The 21,582-nt window shown below is 40.1% G+C and overlaps 2 protein-coding genes across 10 annotated transcripts in view; one reads left to right on the top strand and one right to left on the bottom strand.

The window, feature by feature from the left end:
* The window catches only part of MMS22L (MMS22 like, DNA repair protein), a 124,747-nt gene extending 117,463 nt beyond the window's left edge, over nucleotides 1–7,284 (bottom strand). For 2 of the 9 annotated variants that reach the window (XM_086317617.1, XM_086317626.1), the window contains exons 1-4: nucleotides 7,152–7,284; nucleotides 6,327–6,503; nucleotides 5,167–5,292; nucleotides 1,629–1,678 (exon numbers count right to left, since the gene is read on the bottom strand). In XM_086317617.1, the coding sequence (XP_086173743.1) occupies nucleotides 1,629–1,678; nucleotides 5,167–5,292; nucleotides 6,327–6,490 (340 nt within the window). In that variant the 5' untranslated portion in view covers nucleotides 6,491–6,503; nucleotides 7,152–7,284. Of the gene's footprint in view, nucleotides 1–367; nucleotides 387–794; nucleotides 957–1,628; nucleotides 1,679–5,166; nucleotides 5,307–6,326; nucleotides 6,504–7,143 lie in introns of those variants that run through there. The other 7 variants (XM_086317618.1, XM_086317627.1, XM_086317621.1 and 4 more) reach the window with 6 other exon arrangements.
* On the top strand, nucleotides 6,722–10,664 carry LOC147365964 (uncharacterized). Its single transcript, XM_086317666.1, has 2 exons — nucleotides 6,722–7,358; nucleotides 10,069–10,664. Exons 1-2 carry the CDS (start codon nucleotides 6,836–6,838, stop codon nucleotides 10,305–10,307), a joined length of 762 nt encoding a protein of 253 aa, XP_086173792.1. The 5' UTR covers nucleotides 6,722–6,835; the 3' UTR covers nucleotides 10,308–10,664.
* The last annotated feature ends 10,918 nt before the right edge of the window (nucleotides 10,665–21,582 follow it).

Genomic DNA, 21,582 nt, shown 5'->3' with positions numbered 1-21,582 from the left:
GACTTTTTGGCACTGCTTACAAAGACACCTATAATTGCCTCCCTTCCAAAAATTAATTCCTAACATAGTCCAACTGACATAATCACCACTTACTCCCTTTTCTCCCAGCTTTTATGTTTTTATACACGTCAAATGTCTTTGTCACAAAGTTGTTTCATACCTGAACTCAGCCTATCCCCAACACTTGTCCATAAGCTTTTGCCTGACTAAGTCCTCCTCATCCTTGAAGCCCCAGATCTGGTATCATCCAGTGATGAGCACATACACAGATAAACCCCTTGGTTCCTGCAGCAACTTGCACATGTCTTTATCATTACACTTTTCCATTTGCCATGCCAATTATGCTTGTTTATCTGTTTTACTCAACTGCAAACTCTTCAGTAGCATAATTTTCCTCTTTGATTCATCAGCACCTTGCACATGAAGGAGGGACTTGGGTGGCAACAGAACAGGAATAGTCAAAATTTACTGAGGACCAGCTGAGAAAAAAGAACGGCCCTGGCAGCAGACAACAATTAAGGCCATGAAGTTTCCTAATGAAATTAAACAGTCATACATTATCAAAAATAATCACACAAAGTCACTCCATGATTTTGGTGAAACAAGGAAAAACAACAAACCGCCTTAGTAATCATGTTTGACACAGAAACAGGGCACTACACAACCACGCGGAGACAAGGTCCAAGAACAGAATATCCTCCTCTTCCAGCTAAGATGACTATCGCTTCATCACTAACTAGAACCTACCCTTGCCTTCTTTTTGTTCCACCTTCTAAAAAAAAACTTTAAATTACCATACGCTGTCACCAAGTTGCTCCAGCTTCTGAACAGCATCAAATCCAGAATAAAGCCTCTTAAACTCGACCCAAAATTAGTCTGCGCAAGCACATACCCTACACAAACCCCTCCCTAATTCCGCTTGCTGAGAGGCCCCAACTGTTCCTCATGATGCGTTTCTCTCCCTTGCCTCCGAAGCTAATAAAACACTTTTTTGACCAAAGGTGTGTTTTGCATGATCTGTGGTTGCTGAGCATAACAACAGATCCTAAGCTAAGCACCTAACATGCATTATGCCATTTAGTCCTCACGAGAACTCAGTGAGGTGGGAACCTGGTGTGAGGCCTGCAGTTTGCTAGGGCTGGAACCCAGGCTGACCACACAATCATGTTTCTGAAGACTATACTGAACTGAAACTGTTCAAAGGAGAGGCAGCTAGCCTGTACTGAAACACACTGCCCTTCAACTCCCTTCACTCCCTTAACTATACCAATTACCCCACAATAAAAACAAAAACGGAAAGCATCAAAGGTAAACAAGAAGCTGGCATGAGGTCTGGCACTTTACATTTTCACCACTCCCCACCCCCAAAGCAAGTTACTAACTCACTTCAGAGATGTTTGGCCTTAAATCAATTTTACTTGCAGATTTGGAAAAATACCATAAATTTCATACAGGAGCAAAATTTAAGTGTCATACTTTTTCTGAACACTAAATATAACTGTCTCCTGAACTTCCGAACTAACACTTCCTTCAAGTTATGATGATATCCAATGACACATCATAGACCCATGTACAAGTCACTGAAAGAGAGCCATTTCTCTTTGTCTTTAAACACACTTAAAACTTACCAAAATCACAGCTGGCCTGTAATAAGGTTTCCAAGTTGTATAGCTGTTGCCTAATTTAAAAAATTTAGGGTAAGAATTAGTTTTTGAACAGTTTAAAGTATGTAACAATTACTTACAGATAGTGTTTCCAAATCTTTTACACAGCTTCAATGCCTCTCATTCCTGAATAATGTTTGATGTTTCATGAATGTTTATTAGCATCACCTTCAGGGAGTAAACACTTTGAGAGAAGATAAAACATGCCTATGTCTGTCCTCCCAAAAACAACTAAGAGATACATTTATCTCAAAAATTAAATATAGATTTCAACATCAAGAAGATACTGTTTATATCTCTAAGAAGTTTAAGATAGTTACATTAAACATCCTATGTTAAAAGTAACATAAGGAAATGTTAAACTGTGTCATATAATTACACAATAGGAGTTCTGAAAAGGAACAGAATATGTAATGTAGACTAATCAGGGAAAATTTTAATTTATGATGTTCCACCTTAATTTCTCACAATAATCTTCTCTTGCCATTCTCTTCCTAGTTGCCTTTTTTAACTCCCTAAAGACGGAGCCATATTTATAACCTATGACCTGGATAAGACTAAACTCATTCTTTAATGTTTAAGATTATACAGAATCACTCAGACTGTTTTCCCAACAAAACATGTAACATGGCACAGGTTCCATGGGATCAGGGTGAGAGGAGAAATCACTCAACCTTTCTATTTTCATTTAAATGTATCATGTATACATTCTTTTTTAATTATGTAAGTTTCAAGTATACAGCACTGTAATTCCACATCTATATACACTACCACATGATCACCATCACAAGTCTAATTACTCTCCATCACCATACAGTTGACTTGATTCACCTTTTTCACCGACATCCTCAACTCCTTCCCTCTGGTAACCACTAACTGGTTTTCTGTATCTATGAGTTTGTTTTATTGTTTGTTCATTTGCTTTATTTAGATTCCATGTGAAGTCATACAGTATTTGTCACTCTCTGGCTTATTTCACTATGTATAATACCCTTGAGGTCCATCCATGTTGCTGCAAATGGCAGGATTCCATTCGTTATTAAGTCTGAATGATATTCCATTGTGTATATATATGTATGTATATATAATTTTTAAAATGTATATATATATAAGTGTATACATACATACATTTAAAATTTCTTCATCCATTCATCCATCGAAGGACGCATAGGTTGTTTCTGTATCTTCATATCCTGACTACTAAAAATAATGCTATAATGAACACAGGAGATGAATCTATCTTTTCAAATTAGTGTTTCTATGTCCTTTGGATAAATACCCAGAAGTGGAATAGCTAGGTCATAGGGTAGTTCTATCTTAATTTTTTAAAACCTCCATACTGTTTTCCATAGTGGCTGCAGCGATTTACATTCTCACCAACAGGGCACAAGGGTTCCCTTTTCTCCACATCTTCTTCATTTTGTTCTTTCTTTTCTTTTTGATACCAGTCAGATGTGACGTGACATCATTTCCTTAAGTCACGTTGAACATCCTTTTATGTGCCTGTTGGCTGTCTCTAACTATTCTTTAGAAAAATATCTATTCAGATTCTCTGCTCATTTTTTTCAGATTTTTGTTGTTGTTGTTGAGCTAAATCAATACTAACCCCTTATATTAACCAAATATATGACTCGCAAAGAGTCGGACACGACTGAGCAACTGAACTGTCTGACTGCTGACTTGCAAATGCCTTCTCCCCTCCAGTAGGTTGCCTTTTCACTTTGATGATTGTTTGCTGTGCGTAGTTTTTTAGCTTGATGTAGTCACATTTATTTATTTTTTGCTTGTTTCCCTTGCCTTTGGAGTCAAAGCCAGAAAAACATTGCTAAGACTGATGTCAGTGAGATCACTGCCTTTATTTTCTTCTATATATTTTATTGTTTCAGGTCTTATATTCAAGCTTTTAATCCTGTTTAATTTTTGTGTATAAGATGGTGGCCTGGTTTCAGTCTTTTACCTGTGATTGTCTAATTTTCCCAACAGCATTCATTGAAGAGACTGCCCTTTCTTTAATGTATGTTCTTTGCTCCTTTGCCAGTAATTAACTGTCTCTATTTAGGTGTAGATTTATTTCTGTTATCTCAATTCTGTTCCATTCATCTATATGTCTGTTTTTATGCCAATAACATGATATTTGTTTACCATACCTTGGTAATATAGTTTGAAATCAGAAAGTGTGATGACTCTCACTTTGTTCTTCTTTCTCAGGATTGTTTTGGCTATTTGGGATCTTTTGTGCTTTCAGGTAAACTTTAGAATTACCATGTATACATTCTTAATGTATTTTGAGACAATATTTGCCTTTGATAAGTAACTCCAAATCTCAAATCTAAATTATGGACTGGGTTTTAAGTAATAACGAATCATTTCAATTTAATTAATTGTGATAATGAGTAATGTTTATTTATTTTTTTATAAGTTCATATTTTTAAGAGATATATACCAAAGTATTTAAGGGTGAGATGGCATGATACCTGGAATCTGCTTTAAAAATATTTAAGCCAAAGGTAGAGGGAAAGGGACAGAAGGAAATGTGATAAATCATGATGTTTATCATAACTGAGGGAAGGTATGTGAGGGTTCACTATACTATTCTCTCTATATTTGAGTATGTTTAAAATTTTCATTAACATTTTTTAATGTTGTCCAGATTAATTAATCATATTTCTATTATACAGTCTGAAAAGTCTGAGTTCATTCTCCAAAGATTACTGAAAAATTATGTCTATTAAGCAGTCCTAATGCTAGGAAAGACTGAGGACAGGAGAAGGGGGGTGACAAAGGATGAAGTGGTTGAATAGGATCATCGACTCAATGGACATGAGTTTGAGCAAACTACAGGACATAGAGAAGGACAGGGAGGCCTGGTGCGCTGCAGTCCACAGGGTCACAAACAGTCAGACAGGACTGAGCGACTAAACAACAAAAAGCAACAAAAGTATTTTTTTTTTCTTCCAAAGTTATGGTATACTTTAAAGCCTTAAATATTTGTTTTCAATAAATGATGTCAAATGTGTGTGTGTGTGTTCAGTCATGTCCAACTCTTTGTGACCCTATGTACTGTGGCCCACCAGGCTCCTCTGTCCATGAGATTTCCCAGGCAAGGATACTGGAGTGGGTTGCCATTTCCTCCTCCAGAGGATCTTCCAGACCCAAGGATTGAACCCATGTCTCCTGCGTCTCCTACATTGCAGGCAGATTCTTTACTACTGAGCCACTGCAGAAGCCCAATGTCAAATACAACAGAATAAAAATTCTGCAAAACCACTAAAAGAATAAACTCATTAAAACCATTACTCCATCAAGCATTACTGCTTAAGTGCTGTTACTGATAAGATAACCAGGTGAGCAGCAATCAAAATTCTATAGGTGTTTTTGTAATGTCAGTATTAGAAACCACCCAGAAATGTAACTTAAAACTGAATAGCAAAAAAAAAAAAAAAGAAAGAAACTGAACAGCATATTCACTCAATGGCAGTTTTTAAAAAAATACAAAACATACCTGAATAGATGAAAGAGAACTCTAGATGAATTCACTAATGCTGTTTCAGTAACCCACTCAATGCCAAATATTTCCACTGTATCCTCTTCAAAATTAGTTGGTAAAGGATCAAGATTCAAAATTACTCTGAAATAAAAATTCTGATTCAATTTCACAAAATGTATGCTATATCTCATACTATAGCAGGAGTTTCTGGCATTATATGAATCCGTATTACCCATGACATGTCAACAATAATGTTAAACGTCAGGTAATGCCTTGGTACCTTGTATCTCACTAATACTATAAATGAACTATATTAAGAATTCAACCCTGTATTATGATTTTTTAAAAGAAGAGGGTAACTAAAGAGCACTATAACTTGAGGGAAAAAGGTGGAACATACTTTCCATAGGGAACATACTTTCACCTGCATTCAACAGTGGTCTTCAGTTGTAGAGTTTCACCTTTTGAGGGGACATTTAATTTTTAAAACAGTTAAAGTTACTCTGAGCCATGTCTAAAGAAGGGCATAATCAAGTCAAATAACATCTTTTAAGGTCTGAAAGAAGGTACAATTGTAAAAATCAACAAAAATGGTTTCTGTTCTGAATAAAACTGCCTCAGCAGGTATTTCCAAAATATTTCAATAACAGGAGTTTTACTTAAATATGAATATACAACTGTTCAAGACAAGAGATTGGAAGGATAATATTTCTGTGAATTTACACAATCTAGAGCACTTACTCAAAAGTTAAAAAAAAGCTTAAAATAAAGACCTATAAGACTTCTGTACGTGTAAATATACAGAATTAGAAGACTCTGGAGCAACAAAAAAACTGTGTCACTTCAAAAAGCCCAGATAGTTTATAATTCACTTTAAGTAAAAGGTAAAACTAGTGTCCGGCTCCCTACTCCAAAGCTGAGGCAGCGGTGAGGTAAGAGAACAGCAGGTAGCAAGGAAATGATCCTTCCAAAAATCTTTCAGGTATGTGTATGCTCTAACAAGAAACCAACAGAACTATTAGCGTGCATCCGTATGGTAATTCGAGCCGATTTACAAAAACAGTGCCCGATGAACATTAAAGTTTAACTGACTGAAGTCTTAATTAAATAACATACCTAAACAGACTCCTAAACTCTGAATAGGGAAAAACAGTTTCCGATTTTTTTTAACCTACCGCTTAAGAGCTCCACTGGAAAGGTAGGACTCTCCAGAAAAATGTTTTCCTCCTCCTCTGTTGTCAAAATCACAAGAAAAGCAAGGGGGATTGCACCATTCTGTCTGTAGTTCCAGTTCCAAGCTGTCGGTCAGAAACGTGGACGCAGGGGGACAGTTATCCATTGTTCACCATTTCCTGAAATTTTTGGAGTTCATTAATGACTATCAGTAAGGGCTCCAAAGAAGTTGTGATGTGATTCCTGGAGGTGGGGAGGGCCGAGAAATTTGGGGTGACCTCAAAAAAGTTCCCCAAACGCCCCCCTCCCCAGCACACAGGAAAAAAACGAGAAGCGAAATAAATCCTCAATAAATATATACCTCCCCCCCCTCAACCCGCCCCTGCCCACCGACTCCCCTAGATCAAGGCTGTCAGATTTTAGACTGTGCCCCGGACTGGCTGTGGCAGTAACTTAAAAATCCCATCTACGTCAGACCCGTCAGTACAGGGTGAAGTGGGGGAGAAAAAAAATGTTGGCAGGACAGATTCAGCCTCAAGCCCAGAGCTCGACTAGACCTGCGACCTCCGCTAAGTTACTACACCGCACTGAGCCAGGTTCCCCGCAGTGCCGGAACTGCAAGCTCCCCGGCCGACGCCAGGCGTGGATCCAGAGGGCCCAGAGCAAATCTCCGCTCTCCCGACCTGGGCAAGTCCCGCCAGATTCGCACAAGGCAGCGATCTGCGTGGGCCGACCACAGGGCGAGGGGATCCGGTGTCCTGCACACCCCGGCGCCCTTGGTTTGGTGCACGTCGTACCTACTCACTCTAAGATCCGTACCTACTCACCCGGAGATCCGCCCCGGCGGTCCCGGCCAGAGCCAGCGAGTCCGTGGGGGTCTAGATCACAGACAGACGAAATTCCCGCCAAGACGCCTGCGTTCAATGAGGGCGGGGCCACGGAGAAGCCCGCCCCCCGAGGTGCGCTCGCGAGATCTCTGAGGTACCCGTCGGAACTCCTCAAGTTCTCGCGAGAATCTTCCAGTCCAGGACTCCGTAAGGCTATTTGCATTTTTACTTCTTATTTTTTTTTTCCCTCCCTTTGGTAGTTTTAATTGGTACTTTGGGCCGGAAGGCGGAACCTCACTTTAGAAGGAAACGGGCTGAGGTGAACGAGGTTTAGGGACCGCGGGGTTTGTAGTCTGGCCGAACTTAAGAAAAGAGCTCCACTGGAGCCAATCGCAAGCGGGTGTCTGAGGGCCGCGCCTGAGCCTCTAGTTGCTGGGCTAGTCCCAGCAGCTGCTTTGTCGAGGTCGTAGATGCCTTTGTTCATGGATGTGGACAAGGCAGGTGCAAAAATGAGGTTATTCCAGTGGGTGGAAACACTGAGTAGGTCACATGGAACTTGATTTCGGTATAAAAACTGTTGTGCGCCTCCCCGCCCCCCCCCCCCAACAACATTATCTGGACAGGTTTAAGACACTTAACCTTGGACACTTTTGTAAAGACTTTTCAGTCTAAATCAGAGATAACACCGTTCAGCCGTCTTCAGTTTCAACAAAACATGGGAATTTCTCATTTAAATGTCCTGCTGTAATTTGAGTATTCTCCATTGCCCTTTCATCCAAATATAGTTTGTCCTGGGTGTAATAGCGAAATAGACCCCTTTTTCCTTTTTCAAGTGTCTGTTGTTGAGTAGTCAATTTGGTTAAACGAGTGGAGTGTAAAGAATTAATAAATTTTCTGAAATAATTTAAGCTACTACTTTCATAGGTGGTGTATCATTATGAACCCCCAGCAAATAACTGATGGCATGCTCAAGAGACGTAGTTGTAAGGTGCTTAATGAAAGGGCACTTTACAAAGAGGTGGGTGGTATTACCAGGAAACAAAAGTGATGGTGAAGCTCCCAGAACTGATCAGAGACATGATTACTTTTAGACTTAAGAGGTAAGGGAAAAGAGATTGCCAGGTCCCAGGGAGACTTAACTGCTGTTGGAGATGCCACCCACCTGATAGGCACCTTTGCTACCTTAATGAAGGAGTATAGCCAATGTCAGCGTGAACCCAACAGGAAGGAGCTAAAGGATTAGGTCCAGGCAGACCTCATTTTTGTTGTGGTTTGTTTTCTTGTGCCTCCTAGATAACTGTGTTTCTACAAAGTGAAGGTTTGTGAGAACCCTGCATTTAACAAGTCCATTAGTACCATTTTTCCAATAGCATTTGCTCGCTTCATGTCTTGTGTCACATTTTGGTAATTATCACAATATTTAAAACTTTTTAATTAGTAGATTTATTACGGTGATCTGTGAGCGTTAATGATACTATTATGATTCCTTTGGGGTGCCACAAACCAGGCCCATGTAAGACAGCAAACTTAATCAATTGTTGCAGTGACAACATAGGATTTAGACTAGTACATAAACTTAGCTGAAAAAGCATCAACAGGGTTTAAGAGGATTGACTTCAGTTTTGAAAGGCATTCTACTGTGGATAAAATGCTATCAAACATCATTCTGTGCTGCAGAGAAATCATTCATGAGTCATCAGCATGCCAAACTTCAGTTTTGTCTTATTTTAAGAAATTGCCACAGCTACCCCAACCTTCAGAAACCACTGCCCTGATCAGTCAGCAGCCATCAACACTGAGGCAAGACTCTCCATCAACAAAAAGATTATGATTTGCTGAAGGCCCAAATGATGGTTAGCACTTTTTTAGTAATAAAGTATCTTTTAATTAAATTATAGACCTTATTGTTTAAAGACATTATGCTATCGCACATTTGATAGACTACAGTATAGTGTAAACACAAATTTTATATGCACTGGGAAACCAATTTGTGTGACTCACTTTATTGTGGTGGTCTAGAACCAAACCCACAATATTGCCAGGGTACACCTACACTGAAATCTCTTTCCCTCCCCAATGTAATAGCCAAGCAGTGTCCCCCATCATTGGTGGCCAAACCCAACTTAAAAGCAGAGGGCAAGGATGTAACTTATAAAGTTCAGGCTCATGGAGTAGAGTCCAGGCTGAAGAAAAATAGAGTGAATCTGACAGAAATGGAGTTAATTTCATCAAGATGATAAAATATTCAGTGTATATATATCAAATAATAGAGCTTCAATATATATAAAGAGAAAAATATTATCATTTATGGAAGAAATAGGATTCCCTGGTGGCTCAGCCTGTAAAGAATCTGTGTGCTGTACAGGAGACCTAACTTCAATCCCTGGGTCGGGAAGATCCCTTGGAGAAGGGAATGGCAACCCACTCCAGTATTCTTGCCTGGAGAACTCCATAGACAGAGGAGTCTGGTGAGCTATAGTCCATGAAGTTGTAAAGAGTTGGACATGACTGGGCAACTGACCAACAACAACATAAGACACCAAAGGCTTCCCTGGTGGTTCACTGGGTAAAGAATCCTACTGCTAACGCAGGCAACACAGGTTCAATCCCTGGGTCGGGAAAATCTGGAGGAGGGCGTGGCAACCCACTCCAGTATTCATGCCTGGAGAATCCCGTGAACAGAGGTGCCTGGCAGGCTATAGTCCACAGGGTCCCAAAAAGTTGGACATGACTGAAGCGATGTGGCATGCACGCACTTTTCCACAAGTTCTGTGTACATCATGTTCTCTCTGCCTCCAATGTGCTTCCTTCCCCTTCATAGTACTATTGCATATCCTTCAGATCTCTTCTCATATATCTAACCCTCAGAGAAGTCTTCCATGATCTCTGTAAATTATACCAACTCCTTCTATTATAGGTATCCATGGAGCTCACTTTGGAAGGACTCACCACAGGTGCAACTTTATAGCAACATATGTAATTGGTAATATTTATATCCTACACTACTTACCTGATGGCTCAGACGGTAAAGAATCTGCCTGCATTGTGGGAGACCCAGGTTCGATCCCTGGGTCAGGAAGATCCCATGTAGAAGAAAATGGCAGCCCACTCCAGTATTCTTACCTGGGAAATCCTATGGACAGAGGAGCCTGGTAGGCTACAGACCATGGGGTCACAAAGACTTGGACACAACTGAGTGACTAAAACATACTACAATGTAAGCCTCAAGAGAAGAGGAACCATGTCTGCTTTTACATAACATTATACCTTCAAAAATGCATCTTGAGGATGTTCAATAAGTCAATATTAAAGAGTGAATGGATATTAAAGGACTGAATGGATATTAAGTTAGTGACGGTATTGTTGAATTGGGTTTTAGGTATGGTAGAAAGGCTCAAGATGATTCTATAAGTAGGTCTGATTTCAAAGCCTGTCTCATTTTCCATTTGTACCTCATAAGCTTGTTGTGGTAATTACATTAAAAATGTAAGTAGAGCTTCCGACATAGTACAATATGAGCAGTCTGGCCTCCTTTCACGTCCACCTGCGACCTTAGGGCTGGTATAAGGCAGAAGGTCCCTGGTGGCTCAGAAGATGAAGAATCTGCCTGCAATGCAGGAGACTGGGGTTGGGAAGATCCCTTGGAGAAGGGAATGGCTTCCCATTCTAGTATTCTCGCCTGGAGAATTCCATGGACTTGGGGTCCACGGGTTTTAAAAAGTCAGACATGACTGAGCGACTAACACTAGACTCCTAGTATTGAAGTATGTGGTAATCAGAAGATTGTAAACCCTATGTAAAGACATATAAACACACTAGGAAAACATTACACGAATCAAGAAAAACACATTTCTAGGCCAAGTTGGCGTTCTAGCTGCCAGTTTGCAATCCCTGAATTCTAGTCTGTATCAGAGTATCATTATGAGAATGAAGATGGATTGGAAAACACTTATTTTAAACTGTTTTGTGCCCTTTACTTGGGGCTTCTCAGGTGGCTCAGTGGTAATCTGCCTGCCAATACAGGAGCCGCAGGAGATGTGGGTTCAATCCCGAGGTCAGGAAAATCCCCTGAAGGTGGAAAAGGCAACCCACTCTGGTATTCTTGCTAGAATAACCCCATGGAGAGAGAAACCTGGCAGGCCATGGGGTCCATGGGGTCACAAACAGTTGGACATAACTATGCATGCACGCATGCATGCCCTTTACTTCCTACTTCTTAACATATGTATTAATATATAGTTCTATTTAGAGTTAGAAAGTGGAAAGGGAATCAGATCAGATCAGATCAGATCAGTCGCTCAGTCGTGTCCGACTCTTTGCGACCCCGTGAATCACAGCACACCAGGCCTCCCTGTTCATCACCAACTCCCGGAGTTCACTCAGACTCACATCCATCGAGTCACTGATGCCATCCAGACATCTCATCCTCTGTCGTCCCCTTCTCCTCTTGCCCCCAATCCCTCCCAGCATCAGAGGCTTTTCCAATGAGTCAACTCTTCACATGAGGTGGCCACAGTACTGGAGTTTCAGCTTGAGCATCATTCCTTCCAAAGAAATCCCAGGGCTGATCTTCTTCAGAATGGACTGGTTGGATTTCCTTGCAGTCCAAGGAACAGTTCAAAAGCATCAATTCTACGGCGCTCAGCCTTCTTCACAGTCCAACACTCACATCCATACATGACCACAGGAAAAACCACAGCCTTGACTAGACGAACCTTTGTTGGCAAAGTAATGTCTCTGCTTTTGAATATGCTATCTAGGTTGGTCATAACTTTCCTTCCAAGGAGTAAGCGTCTTTTAATTTCATGGCTGCAGTCACCATCTGTAGTGATTTTGGAGCCCAGAAAAATAAAGTCTGACACTGTTTCCATTGTTTCCTCATCTATTTCCCATGAAGTGATGGGACTGGATGCCATGATCTTCGTTTTCTGAATGTTGAGCTTTAAGCCAACTTTTTCACTCTCCACTTTCACTTTCATCAAGAGGCTTTTTAGTTCCTCTTCACTTTCCCTAATTTATAATCACTCTAAGAGAACAGGAAATGAAAGAGGAGTGATTCTCCAAAGCAAAAGCAGAATATTGTTACCAAAAGAAGGAAGATGAAATACTGTACAGGCAAAGCAACAGATGCCCAACACTCCTTTCCTCTTCTCTACCTGGTGGGATTATCTTCTTATATGACACTTCTTATATATCACTTCTGTGCTACCTACCATGGTAGGTCACATCCTACCATAACATCTTCCTGTCCAGGAAAAATAAATTATTCTTTTTACATTTGTGTAAGTAATATGTACTATATTATTACCTTTACTGTGCTACAGCAAAAGAGCTGTGATGTATCTGCCTGTCTCTGAGAGATAGCTTCCTCCAGAGAGAAAAATTTCCACCCACAGACACTGTACTGCTTCCTGCTCTGCCTCTTTTCCTCAGTTACCCAGTTACTCTTTTCCTGATGCCTACCCAAGTTACATATCCTTAGTCCTGTTTCTAGCTAAGACTTTGGTAATTTTTTTGCCTGGCTTAGGATATCGTCTTATGGTCTGCCTTACAAAGTCCTCAACTCTGGCCTTCTGGTACTCTGCTTCTCTGTTCAAAGACTACATCGAAGGTTCTATTCTTTCCTAAACATCCCTGAGTTAGATTTTCAGGTCATACAAGTAGAATACATAACCTTTATACATAGCATATATATGCAGGATAATATATTTCATATACACAGAGTAATTGTGCCATATCTGTCTCCTCACTAGGCAATAAGCTTGAGATTTGTCCGTTATTATGTCCTCAGCATCTGGGATAGTACCTTAGTAGGCCCTTTAAAAGACTTTTGAATAAATGAATGAAATGTTGCCTCTTGTCTTTAACTATCAATATTTATATTGGTGGGGGGGTCTTTTTGAAAGTTGTTATACTTTCTTAGTTTTGCAGTTTCAGCTGAGACATCACCCTGAGAAAATTAACTATAACCCAATATTCTATCTGAGGTAATAGATCATTATTGCAAAATAGGTAGCCAAAATTTGGTTTTATCATCATTAACTGATCATCCACCTTTATATATATATATATATATATATATATATATATATATATATAAAAGAATTCACTAGGGGGGCTAGACTTTTAAGAGTGAGGATTTCTTTAGAGACTAAGCATAGACATGTTTCCCCTCTCTTTCTTCAGGTCAAGGGAGGAGAACTTCAGGAACCACTTAAATGGGCTGAAGTGTATGTGCTGGTGTTTGGGGGCACACAGGTCTCTGTCTCAGTGCTGACAAAGCAGAAGATTGGCATGACTCCTGGCGGCAGAGTCAGGAGACAGTGCTGTGGAGGGAATGAGCTGTAATGCCTCTGGGGTAAATACATGGTATGTGGCTCCTGCAGGAGCAAGACCTGAGGCGTCTCGGGAGGAAGTTTGTGAAGAAGACTGCCTGGAGGGCTCGGGTGACACCAGCAGAAAGAGGCAAGATTCTTTACCCATATAGGTTGTTACAGAATATTGAAGGGAGTTCCCTGTGCTATACAGTAGGTCTTTGTTGATTACCTGTTACATATAGTAGTGTGTATATGGATATATGTATATGTATAATTGAATCACTTTGCTATATACCTGAAATGAACACAACACTATAAGTCAACTATACTCCAATATAAAATTTTAAAAAAATTAAAAAGAGGCTGGAGGGGCACGGGCAGTCAGGCTCTGGGGGGCAGCCATGCACACTTGTCAAGGGGAGGTGCAAATCTCTTGGTTATTTAAAATCTGTCAGTGGCCTCCTGTTGTTCTTAGAGTGAAACCTAACTCCTAACATTTGTGATCTGACCCCTTCCTATGTCTACCCTCCACCTCTTTCACAAATCATCAGCCATGCTGGCCTTCTCCCAGTTCCTCTTACACACTATATTCGTTCTCAAAATGTTGTGCCTTATGCCAGAATTGACTTTTTTTTTCCTCTTGCTTTTTCTAGGCTTCGTTCCTGTTTGTCCTTGAGATCTTAGCTAAAATCTCTCTCTCTTATAGAGGTTTCTGTTGAACTCTGAATTTAACATAAATTTCTGTAATACTTTGAGTTGGGCAAAGCTGCAAATGGCATAAAACTCAAATTAACTGTATCTTCCTGGTAGCTCAGCTGGTAAAGAACGTGCTTGTAATGCAGGAGACCCCAGGTCGATTTGGGATCAGGAAGATCCCCTGGAAAAGGGATAGGCTACCCACTTTAGTATTCATGGGCTTCCCTAGTGGCTCAGACAGTAAAGAATCTACCTGGTATGTGGGAGACCTAGGTTCAATCCCTGGGTTGGGAAGATCCCCTGGAGGAGGGCATGGCAACGCACTCCAATATTCTTACCTGGAGAATCCCCATGGACAGAGGAGCCTGGCAGGCTACAGTCTACGGGGTCACAAAGACTCAGATACAACTGAGCAAGTAAGCACGGCACAATAAACAAAAGCATCTTCTTTTCCCACGAATGTCATGAAATCAGTCTAGACCTGGTGCTTTTGTATAGTTTCAGGATTCCAGGATTCTTATATCTTGTGTCTACACAATGTGTGGGGTTCAATTTTAAGTTCATTTCATGGTCCATAAGGGCTCCTCCTGTTGTAGACAGCACATGTACTTTCCATCTGGCAAAAAGGGGAAAGGGGAAGGGCATGTATCCTTTTAAGCTCAGTTCTAAAAGTTGCTCATACTAAATTCACTTACACATACTACATCATAGAGCTTATTTTGGAAACAATAATACACACCCCCAGATGTACCTAGGCATTTCATCCAGTTTCTGACCCAATTCAGTACTTCCTTATTCTTCATTTAGCTCTGTCATGTCGAGCTGAAAGTTAGGCAAACTGGGAAATAACAATCTTTATCCTGTCAAGCTAAAATTAGGGAACAGATTAAATATAATGAACAAGTAGAAGTTGCCCTCACAAACACCCATCAGTTTTATTATCTTACAACACTAAGTTACAGAGGCTAAACTCTTCTCCTTCATAGAAACTTTTTTTGATCACTCAATCTAAAGTAAATTTTTATATTTTGGGTAATAGAAAATTCATCTCGAAAATGATCTCCCGGGAAAAAGGTTTTATTATCTTTCACATTAAAGTCATACAGTCATTCTAGGGTTGGCATGGTGCTCTGTGGTATTCAGAAAGGCAATGAGTTAAAATTTATGTAATTCCATTATATTAGTCAGCAAACTATAACCCAAGGGTCAAATTTGGCTTGCCACCTGTTTGGAAGAAAAATATTATTGGAACTCAGACTCACACATTAATTGATGTATTAATTTGTGATTACTTTCTCACTACAGCTGTGAAGTTAAGGGTTGCAAATAAGAGTATACAGTCCACAAAGGCTAGACTATTTACTGTCTGGCTTTTTATAGAACAGAATTGCCACCACCTGAATTACATTAATAAATTTGTTGAATAACATCTATGTAGAGTCGTGGTGGCCACAGGACTGGAAAAGGTCAGTTTTCATTCCAATCACAAAGAAAGGCAATGCCAAAGAATGCTCAAACTACCACACAATTGAACTCATCTCACACGTTAGTAAAGTGATGCTTAAAATTCTCCAAGCCAGGCTTCACCAATACTTGAAGCGTGAACTTTGAGATGTTCAAGCTGGATTTAGAAAAGGCAGAGGAACCAGATATCAAATTGCCAACATCCTCTGGATCATCGAAAAAGCAAGAGAGTTCCAGAAAAACATCTATTTCTGCTTTATTGACTATGCCAAAGCCTTTGACTGTGTGGATCACAATAAACTGTGGGAAATTCTGAAAGAGATGGGAATACCAGACCACCTGACCTGCCTCTTGAGAAACCTATATGCAGGTCAGGAAGCAACAGTTAGAACTGGACATGGAATAACAGACTGGTTCCAAACAGGAAAAGGAGTACATCAAGGCTGTATATTATCACCATGCTTATTTAACTTATATGCAGAGTACATCATGAGAAACTCTGGGCTGGAGGAAGCACAAGCTGGAATCAAGATTGCCGGGAGAAATATCAATAACCTCAGATATGCAGATGACACCACCCTTATGGCAGAAAGGGAAGAAGAACTAAAGAGCCTCTTGATAAAAGTGAAAGAGAAGAGTGAAAAAGTTGGCTTAAAGCTCAACATTCAGGATGGGGAACGCGGGTATACCTGTGGCGGATTCATTTCGATATTTGGCAAAACTAATACAATATTGTAAAGTTTAAAAATAAAATGTTTTAAAAAAAGGAAAAAATAAATAAAATATTAAATAAATATTAAATTAAAAAAAAAAAAAAAAAAAGCTCAACATTCAGAAAACGAAGATCATGGTATCCGGTCCCATCACTTCATGGGAAATAGATGGGAAACAGTGGAAACAGTGTCAGATGTTATTTTTCTGGGCTCCAAAATCACTGCAGATGGTGATTGCAGCCATGAAATTAAAAGACGCTGACTCCTTGGAAGGAAAGTTATGACCAACCTAGATAGCATATTAACTAGCAGGGACATTACTTTGTCAACAAAGGTCTGTTTAGTCAAGGCTATGGTTTTTCCAGTGATCATGTATGGATGTGAGAGTTGGACTGTGAAGAAAGCTGAGCACCGAAGAATTGATGCTTTTGAACTGTGGTGTTGGAGAAGACTCTTCAGAGTCCCTTGGATGGCAAGGAGATCCAACCGATCCATCCTAAAGGAGATCAGTCCTGGGTGTTCATTGGAAGGACTGATGTTGAAGCTGAAACTCCAATACTTTGCCACCTGATGTGAAGAGCTGGCTCATTTGAAAAGACCCTGATGCTGGGGAAGATTGAGGGCAGGAGGAGAAGGGGACAACAGAGGATAAGATTGTTGGATGGCATCACCGACTCAATGGACATGGGTTTGTGTGGACTCTGGGAGTTGGTGATGGACAGGGAGGCCTGGCGTGCTGTGGTTCATGGGGTTGCAGAAAGTCAGACTCGACTGAGCGACTGGACTGAACTGAACTGAAGAGTCATAAATTTCCTTGGAGCTTTAAGATTATCCCTCTGAAACCCAGCAGATAAGTAATTATGTTCCTACAACATACTTTTCCTCTGCTTAGTATCTTCTTTAATTTTCATTTTTCTATGGGAGGTGTGTAAATTGAAGACCTTTTTAATTTTTCACTTGGAATTATTTTTTGGTTAATCCTTGTGATGCCACCAGAGTTGGGGCAATCTTAGAAGTCACTTTATGGGACTTGGTGTACCACCAAGATTCCCCTTCCAGCTGCTGAAATGCTCGTTAGCCCTTGCTTGTCAGCCGTTTTCAGAATTGCCTTCAGTAAAGAGAGCTTGCTTGCCCAAATTGCGGCATCTGGAATCTGATAACAATGTCATGAAGGTATAAGTGCTTAGCCCTTCTTCTCCCTACCCTACGTTGGGATAACTCTGAAGGGTGATCTCAACTTCAGAGCTCCCATCAGTTAGCTGAGGCCTCATTGAGATTACTTTGCAGTCATTATCTCCCTCTGTCCATTCCTACTTTCCTTCCCTTTTCTTGTGCAGATGGTTGTTTCCAAGAGTATTCCTTAATAAACTTCTTTCCTCTTAAGCTCTGCCTCAGAGTCTTCCCACCAACAAAAAGCACCTAACCTAATTTCCTGATTCTAGGAAGCCGAATCTTATAGATTTCACAAGGCACAGGTTTGGAAAGGGGAAGTGCCAGAACTTTGGGCTCCAAAGGTCAGTTCCCTTTCAACAATAATATGATAAGTTAATTTTAAGGGAGCTCTCATTGCTATCTAATATCTTGGGCTTCTGTAAGAAGCAAAGACTGAAGTACTGTAGCCTCCTCTTGATATTTTGAAATTCTAATGTCAAGAGTCTTTATCAATTCAGCTTCACTGGAATTTGTTCACCATGTTATAGGATAAACTGAAGTGGAGATCATTGTTTGAAGGACACTTCATAGATCAGCATACCTAAGGTCTGAATCCCACAGTCTGTATTTTCTACTTGTACGATTTTGGACAAATTTCTTAAACTTAAGTGTCAGATTTATTACCTAAGAATTGGAGGATAGTATCCATTAGAGGCAGGGGGGACCCTCTTCTATTCCATTACTTTAGTTTATCCAACATGTAACACCCACCCTATTTCATTTCATTCTATTCCAAAAGGAATTACAAACATTCTAAGACATTTCTATCACTATGGTAGTTAAAAAATCATGAGAAGTCACGGTTCCTGCCCTGAGGAATCCTCTAATTTTATTACACAGACAAAATTTAAAATATAAAATGATTAGAGAAATATATAAGTTAGAAACCAAGTTCAAATGGTATAGAATGGGCAATGTGTTAAGAAAATGAAGGCCAAGATAGATTTAGTGAAAGTCACTCAGTTGTGTCTGACTTTTTGTGACCCCATGGACTATACAATCCATGGAATGTTGCAGGCCAGAATACTGGAATGGGTAGCCTTTCCCTTCTCCAGGGGATCTTCCCAACCCAGGGATCAAACCCAAGTTCCCTCATTGCAGGTGGATTCTTTACCAGCTGGGCCACAAAGGAAGCCCTAGAATAGTGGAGTGGGTAGCCTATTCCTTCTCCAGTGGATCTTCCCGACCCAGGAATCAAACCGGGGTCTCCTGCATTGCAGACAGATTCCTCACCAACTGAGCTCTCAGGGAAACCCTGATAGATATAGTTAAATATAGATTTAACATATCCAAAATTTTCATGATATCAGTTTATAATTGTTCTCCAAAGTATCTATAGGTTAAAGAAAGTTGAATTATCGTTTTTCAAATTGAAAGAATGGAAGGAACTTTTCCTTTCCATTCTCTCCAGTTGAAAGTATTAATGTAAGAAAAGTCACAAGTGAAACAGTAAAAAATTTTAACTTAAACTTTCATATAGTAAAATTAACTCTTTGTTGTCCAATTCTATGACTTTTGAAAAATTCATAGTGTTGTATAATCACCATCAAAACTTTATTCAGTTCAGTCGCTCAGTCATGTCCGACTCTTTGCGACCCCATGAATCGCAGCACACCAGGCCTCCCTGTCCATCACCAACCCCCGGAGTTCACTCAAACTCATGTCCATTGAGTCAGTGATGCCATCCAGCCATCTCATCCTCTGTTGTCCCCTTCTCCTCCTGCTCCCAATCCCCCCCAGCATCAGAGTCTTTTCCAATGAGTCAACTCTTCGCATGAAATGGCCAAAGTATTGGAGTTTCAGCTTCAGCATCAGTCCTTCCAGTGAAAACCCAGGACTGATCTTTAGGATGGACCGGTTGGATCTCCTTGCAGTCTAAGGGACTCTCAAGAGTCTTCTCCAACACCATAGTTCAAAAGCATCAGTTCTTCAGTGCTCAGCTTTCTTCACAGTCCAACTCTCACGTCCATACATGACCACTGGAAAAACCATAGCCTTGGCTAGACGGACCTTTGTTGGCAAAGTAATGTCTCTGCTTTTTAATATGCTATTATAAAGGCATGGTTGATCATGTGACCAACCATATGACAGGTTGGTCATAACTTTTCTTCCAAGGAGTAAGCGTCTTTTAACTTCATGGCTGCAATCACCATCTGCAGTGATTTTGGAGCCCAAAAAATAATGTCTGACACTGTTTCCACTGTTTCCCCATCTATTTCCCATGAAAACTTTATTACTCCCCCTGAAATTTTCTCATGAAAACACTGCAGTCAGACCTTCTCTCCTCCTTCCTCAACTCTTGACAACCACTAATTGATTCTCTGTCCCTGTGTTTTTGCTGATCCAGAATATTATATAAATGTTCTTTAGTATCCAGCCTTTTAATATGGCTTCTTTTACTTGGCAAATGTAATTTGGGCTCATCCATGTTGTATGTATCAATATTTTGTTTCTTGGCAACCCACTCCAATATCCTTGTTGGAGAATCCCTTGGACAGTGGAGCCTAGCAGGCTATAGTCCATAGGATCACAAAGAGTCAGACATAACTGAAGAGACTTGGCATGCATGCCACTTTCTGAATATTATCAATATAACTGCTATGAACATTTGTATACAAGTTTTTTTACGTAGATGTATGCTTTAATTTCTCCTGAGTAAATATGGAGTAAAAATAGAATTTCTGGTCTTAAGGTAAATTTATGTATAACATTTTAAGAAATTGAAAAACAGTTTTCCAAAATGGCTGCAGTGTTTTATATTTTCATCATCAGTATATAAACGTTCCCTTTTCTCAGTATCCTAGTCAATACCTGTTATTGTCATCTGTATGACTTGGGGTAATTTTTCATGACAGTATTGGTGATTCATATATGTTCTTCAGTGAAAAGTTTTATCATGTACATAATTTGTAATTTTGTTTTCCCAATGTGTGGCTTTACTCTATTGTTTTTCTTTTTAAAATTTTATTACTTTCTGCTTTTACCTTGAGTGTTTATTTACTTCTCTTTGTTCTGGTTGTGATTTGCTGTTTATTTGTAGTTTCTCAAGATGGAAGCTTACTTACTGATTTCAGACTTTGTTCTTTTCTAATAAAAGCACTTAGTGCTATTAATTTCCCTCTAAGCAATTGCATTCCATATATTATGATACATGGTATTTTCATTTTCACTTAGTTAAAAATGTTTTCCAGTTTCTCTTGAGACTTTCTTTCTGACCTATTGGTTATTTAGTACTGTGTTGCATAATATCAAAACACTACAGGTGCCGCTAGTGGTAAAGAACCAGCCTGCCAATGCAGGAAACTTAAGAAATGTGGGTTCAGTCCTTGGGTTGAGAAGATACCCTGGGGTAGGAAATGGTAAGCCATTCCAGTATTCTTGCCTGGAGAATCCCATGGACAGAGAAACCTGGTCAGTCAGTTGAGTTCAGTTCATTCACTCAGTCGTGTCCGACTCTTTGCAACCCCATGAATCGCAGCATGCCAGGCCTCCCTGTCCATCACCAACTCCCAGAGTTCACCCAAACTCATGTCCATCGAGTCAGTGATGCCATCCAGCCATCTCATCCTCTGTCATCCCCTTCTCCTTCCCCCATTCCGTCCCAGCATCAGAGTCTTTTCCAATGAGTCAACTCTTCGCATGAGGTGGCCAAAGTACTGGAGTTTCAGCTTTAGCATCGTTCCTTCCAAAGAAATCCCAGGGCTGATCTCCTTCAGAATGGACTGGATGAATTTCCTTGCAGTCCAAGGGACTCTCAAGAGTCTTCTCCAACACCACAGTTCAAAAGCATCAATTCTTCGGCGCTCAGCCTTCTTCACAGTCCAACTCTCACATCCATACATGACCACTGGAAAAACCATAGCCTTCACTAGACAGACCTTTGTTGGCAAAGTAATGTCTCTGCTTTTCAATATGCTATCTAGGTTGGTCATAACTTTCCTTCCAAGGAGTAAGCGTCTTTTAATTTCATGGCTGCAGTCACCATCTGCAGTGATTTTGGAGCCCAAAAAACAAAGTCTGACACTGTTT

The sequence above is a fragment of the Bos grunniens genome, chromosome 9, assembly GCF_055505025.1.
Source record: "Bos grunniens cultivar Pamir isolate PY7600 chromosome 9, Bosgru_T2T1.0, whole genome shotgun sequence".
NCBI lineage: Eukaryota > Metazoa > Chordata > Mammalia > Artiodactyla > Bovidae > Bos > Bos grunniens.
The sequence above is the reverse complement of the archived record's forward strand: the minus strand, read 5'-3'. Positions and strand labels throughout refer to the sequence as shown.

Excerpts from the sequence above, each read along its gene's own strand:
- LOC147365964 (XM_086317666.1), top strand. The coding sequence starts at position 6,836 with ATGTTGGCAGGACAGATTCAGCCTCAAGCCCAGAGCTCGACTAGACCT. Across the intron at positions 7,359-10,068 it reads ATCTTCCAGTCCAGGACTCC|GTATCCATGGAGCTCACTTT; the intron begins GTAAGGCTATTT and ends CTTCTATTATAG.